Here is a 4,773-nt window from a genome sequence, read left to right as displayed (position 1 = left end):
ATTTAATTTGGACAAGTAGTTTTCATGTATTCAGTTATTGTTGAAGGTGGTGAACTTGTCCTTGAAGATGATGGAGTAGAATTCTCTTCCTTCTAGGCAAGATTAGGTGAGCCTCCTAGCACAAAATAAACAATTCAGTGATTTCTTTAAAACAAAAGAATTCAGTAAAATGCCTCAATCCCTAGGTCTAAAACAATGCCACTAATTAAACGTGGCCATCTAAGATTCATTGTTTCACTGTGTCATAAACTACACATTAGGGCATTTGCCATTTCCATCACCATCAAGCCACCTACGCAATTGGGCATACAAGGCATGTGGATACGTTCATTTGTTAATAAAGGGAGAACTTTCAACATCTCTACTTTGGTTAGTGTAAATAAGAAACAAAGCAACAGGGGAAAAAAAAGGGGAACCTCAGTAATTAAAAAACTTAAATGAAAAGGCAAAGGCAAAGGCAAAGGAAATCCATTTGATCCTTTGCTTCCCAAAAGCCAACTCTCACCAAACCCATTCCTGTACTGACTACAGCTAACCCTTCAATCTTTATTAATTACTTACCTCCAATTGGCTAATGTCCAATCCTGGTCTCTCTCTTCCTATGTATTTAGAGGAGACAGCTTGAACACGGCAGTTTCTTTAGCTATTGTTTAACCTTGGATCCAAAACACAAAGAACAGCTTGGAAGATTGGAATCTTCATTGCTTCTGTAAACTGTAAAGCTCCCTTCTTTCCTTAACCCTTACCCCACCCGCCTTTTGTCAGTTCCTTTTTCCATTGGCTGTGTTTAGCTGATCTTGCTCATGACCAAAGCCTCTCCAAGTCGTTTTTTTAGCATTGTTGGTATCATGTGTTGACTTCCATTCTCTATATATTTGAATGTTCTCCTTTGTGGGCATAAGGTTTTGGGGTGAATTTAGTGAAGAGTTTTGACACAAGATTGAGGGGGAAAAAAATATCAAATTCAACCCATGGTAACATTTGGAAAAGTTGGAAGGAGGAGAAGGGTTTGTTTTTTTAACTTTTTTTTTTTTAAGGACATTGAATAACACCCACATGGTTTGGGGCTTTGCAAGTTATAACTGGAGATACCTTCCCCACAATGCAGCTTTGTGGAGGGCTGGAGATCAGGGGAGGAACAGAACCGTAATCTTAGCTCCTCTTGGTCTCTTCCTACTCTTTTTACTTGCTGCATTGGGCCTGGAAACTTTCTGTGGGTTTTCTGAAGCAAGACCCGATTTTGATGTCGTAACTCGAGGAAAAATTTGATTTTGAGATCTAAACATCAAGGGTTTAAGAGCATTGTGAGGAATTAGGGGGTTTTCGTTGTTTAGGCTGCTTGTCTATATTTTCAGGGAAGGAGCAATGGTTCCAAGCTTGGTTCTTTCGGAGTGGTGGACGAAGGACACGAGGAAGGGGGGCACGCCGGTGGTTGTGACAATGGAGAACCCCAACTACTCGGTTCTCGAAATCAATGGCCCCGACCCCGAGGCATTTGGATCGATGGACAAGGACCGTGGGAAGAATGCCAAGCAGTTCACTTGGGTCTTGCTCCTCAGGGCTCACCGTGCGGTGGGCTGCGTCGCTTGGCTGGCCGCCGCCCTGTGGGCTCTGCTCGGCGCTGTCAAGAAGAGACTCTTTCTCCGGCGTGGAGTCTCCCAGGAGCGCGAGAAGCCCGGCAAAGGCCGGCTGCTGTTCAAGTTCATCAGGGGATTCTTGGTGCTGTCATTGGCAGCTCTGGCTTTCGAGCTTGTCGCTTATTGGAAAGGATGGCACTTCCAGAACCCCGATTTGCATATGCCGGAGAGCTTTCACATGCTGGAAACTATAGAGATCCAGGGGTGGATGCACAAGTCCTACCTTTCATGGCTTTCGTTCCGAGCTAAGTACATTGCCTACCCAATTCAGGTCTTGTCAAACATATGTATCATTCTGTTCATCATACAGTCGGTGGATCGCATGGCCCTGTGCCTTGGATGCTTCTGGATCAAGTTCAAGAAGATCAAACCAAGGATAGAGGGAGATCCTTTCAAAGCTGATGATGGTTCAGAGTACCCCATGGTTTTAGTTCAGATTCCCATGTGCAATGAGAGGGAGGTAATGAACTCTTACCTTTTAGTTCTATAATTCTTTTGTTTCCTTTTTTTTTTCTCCTTGATGAAACAAACATACATATAGCTTTCTTTGGTCAGCACATGAGTTAAAACAATCGGTTTCTTCGATTAGATCTTTACATTGCCATACATGTTCCTTCTATTAATCCTGAATTATATTCCACTGTTTTCAAATGTCTTTGGCATGATCTTTACATCACCTTTTCCCCAGGTATACGAGCAATCGATTTCTGCTGTGTGCCAGCTCGATTGGCCCAAAGACCGTCTACTAATCCAAGTGCTTGATGACTCTGATGATGACACCATTAAGCTTTTAATCAGAGCAGAGGTTTCTAAATGGAGCCAGCGGGGTGTCAACATAGTCTATCGTCATCGGTTGGTGAGGAATGGTTACAAAGCTGGAAATCTTAAATCTGCCATGAGCTGCGACTATGTCAAGAATTACGAGTTTGTTGCTATTTTTGATGCTGACTTCCAACCAAACCCTGATTTTCTCAAGCAAACAATTCCACATTTTAAGGTATTATTGATGCCTTGCAGTCCAGCTTCATGAAGTTTGTTTCCAAATAATACTTGGGTCCTTTCGGTTCATTAAACATCCATTTGACTTGTGATTCAGGGAAACCCTGAGCTGGGACTAGTTCAGGCACGGTGGGGTTTTGTGAACAAGGATGAGAATTTGTTGACTCGCCTTCAAAACATCAACCTCTGCTTCCACTTCGAAGTGGAGCAGCAGGTGAATGGCATCTTCTTGAATTTCTTCGGCTTTAATGGGACTGCCGGTGTCTGGAGAATCAAAGCTTTGGAGGATTCTGGAGGTTGGCTCGAGCGAACAACAGTCGAAGACATGGACATTGCCGTTCGTGCCCACCTCAGTGGTTGGAAATTCATCTTCTTGAATGATGTCAAGGTGCTTACATGCTTTGAGCTATAATTCTCATGTTTTATGTCCACTTTAGTATGCACTTGGATTAATGATAGTAACACCATTCTGCAGGTCCTCTGTGAGGTTCCTGAGTCTTATGAAGCTTACCGGAAACAGCAACACCGTTGGCATTCTGGCCCAATGCACCTCTTCCGTTTGTGCCTTCCAGCAATTATAACTTCCAAGGTTTGCCCTCTCCTTGGAAAATAAATATTGTTATTTGTCTCTTAGTTCAAAATTCTGAAGGAATCCATTGATACTGGATTGCAGATATCCATGTGGAAGAAAGCGAACTTAATCCTCTTATTTTTTCTCTTGAGGAAGCTGATCCTTCCATTCTATTCTTTCACATTGTTTTGCATCATCCTGCCTCTAAGCATGTTCGTTCCGGAGGCCGAGCTACCTGTTTGGGTAATCTGCTATGTGCCTGTTTTTATGTCCTTACTCAACATTCTTCCAGCCCCAAGATCCTTACCTTTCATTGTGCCATACCTCCTCTTTGAGAACACCATGTCTGTGACCAAATTTAATGCTATGGTCTCTGGATTATTCCAATTGGGAAGCTCATATGAATGGGTTGTTACTAAGAAAGCTGGTAGGTCATCAGAATCAGACCTGTTGGCAGCAGCAGAGAGGGAATCAAAGACCTCACAGCTCCATAGAGGATCTTCTGAGAGTGAACTCATTGAGCTGAACAAATTGAAGGAGCGGCAAGAGAAGGCTCCCCTTCCAGTTAAGAAGGCCAACAAGATATACAAGAAGGAGTTGACTCTTGCTCTTCTCCTCCTCATTGCAGCGGCACGGAGTCTTTTGTCTGCCCAGGGAATTCACTTCTATTTTCTGCTCTTCCAGGGAGCGTCATTCCTTCTTGTGGGTCTTGATCTAATTGGGGAGCAGATGAGCTGATGCAAGGGAGGAGAAAAAGAAAAAAAAAAGGAAAAAGTGGAAACAACCCATTTTGTCTGAGCCATCCAATTTGCACTTCAATGGAAAAGAACATACGGGGATCGTATCTACATATTGGTTAAGTTAAGATTGTCTGGTTAAAAGATCTCCTATCAATTCCCACTTCTTCTCTTCAGAAGCATTAAGGGAGGAAGCTCCTCCCAAACAATATGATATCAAGTCCTGTATAAGATTCTTGTCAGTCTCTATGCTCTTAGAGTCTCTCTGCTACAAAGGCATTCATTCCTTTCTCTAAATTAATACTCTTTTAATTGGTCTCTACCCAGACCTGGCCTGTTTGTACTTGAAGAAGCTGCAAGGACCCAAAGGAAGAGAGAAAGAGTTGGGTTCCGTTTGTACTTTTGAAATGGTGATAGAGTTTGTCATTCTAGCTCCCCAGTCCAATTATACTGAGATTGTGTAACAGTATGTATATCAGATTTAATTCAGTTTATTATAAAGTTCAAAGAGATATTTGTTTCTGAATTGTCTTCATGGGCCTTGTTTGCTCCTCTCCCTGTGCTTGCCTTTTCCCTTTTATCCTCATCTCTCTCCCTTCTTGTTCCTTTTGGCTGATCATGACTGTGTTTGGTTATAGCTTGAGAAATTGTCGGCAAATACAAAGGTTTTGTTTAATAGCAACCACCACTCAATTATGTATTGAATCATGGAGGGCTGGAAGGGCTTCGAGCTCTCAAGCATATGGACCCACTCAGAGCATCTCTGTGAGAAGAGCATAACAGAATTCTGACATGCCATTGCTCCAACTTTCACATAGGAGGATGGGGT

At 42.8% G+C, this 4,773-nt stretch overlaps 1 protein-coding gene across 1 annotated transcript; it reads left to right on the top strand.

Moving 5' to 3' along the window:
• The first annotated feature begins 640 nt into the window (after nucleotides 1-640).
• Nucleotides 641-4,466, top strand: LOC103699350 (putative xyloglucan glycosyltransferase 5). Its single transcript, XM_008781381.6, has 5 exons — nucleotides 641-2,097; nucleotides 2,326-2,634; nucleotides 2,734-3,024; nucleotides 3,112-3,225; nucleotides 3,310-4,466. The coding sequence occupies exons 1-5, from the start codon at nucleotides 1,366-1,368 to the stop codon at nucleotides 3,943-3,945; spliced, it is 2,082 nt and encodes a 693-aa protein (XP_008779603.4). The 5' UTR covers nucleotides 641-1,365; the 3' UTR covers nucleotides 3,946-4,466.
• The last annotated feature ends 307 nt before the right edge of the window (nucleotides 4,467-4,773 follow it).

This window comes from Phoenix dactylifera, chromosome 2 (assembly GCF_051530095.1).
Source record: "Phoenix dactylifera cultivar Ajwa chromosome 2, Ajwa_hap1_PhDact_Kaust_v1.1, whole genome shotgun sequence".
In the NCBI taxonomy this organism is placed as follows: Eukaryota; Viridiplantae; Streptophyta; class Magnoliopsida; order Arecales; family Arecaceae; genus Phoenix; species Phoenix dactylifera.
This window is presented reverse-complemented; position numbering and strand designations above follow the sequence as displayed.

Coding starts and splice junctions, on each gene's coding strand:
- LOC103699350 (XM_008781381.6), top strand. CDS start 1,366: ATGGTTCCAAGCTTGGTTCTTTCGGAGTGGTGGACGAAGGACACGAGG. Junction 2,098..2,325: donor CCATGTGCAATGAGAGGGAG/GTAATGAACTCT, acceptor CCTTTTCCCCAG/GTATACGAGCAATCGATTTC. Junction 3,025..3,111: donor TCTTCTTGAATGATGTCAAG/GTGCTTACATGC, acceptor ACCATTCTGCAG/GTCCTCTGTGAGGTTCCTGA.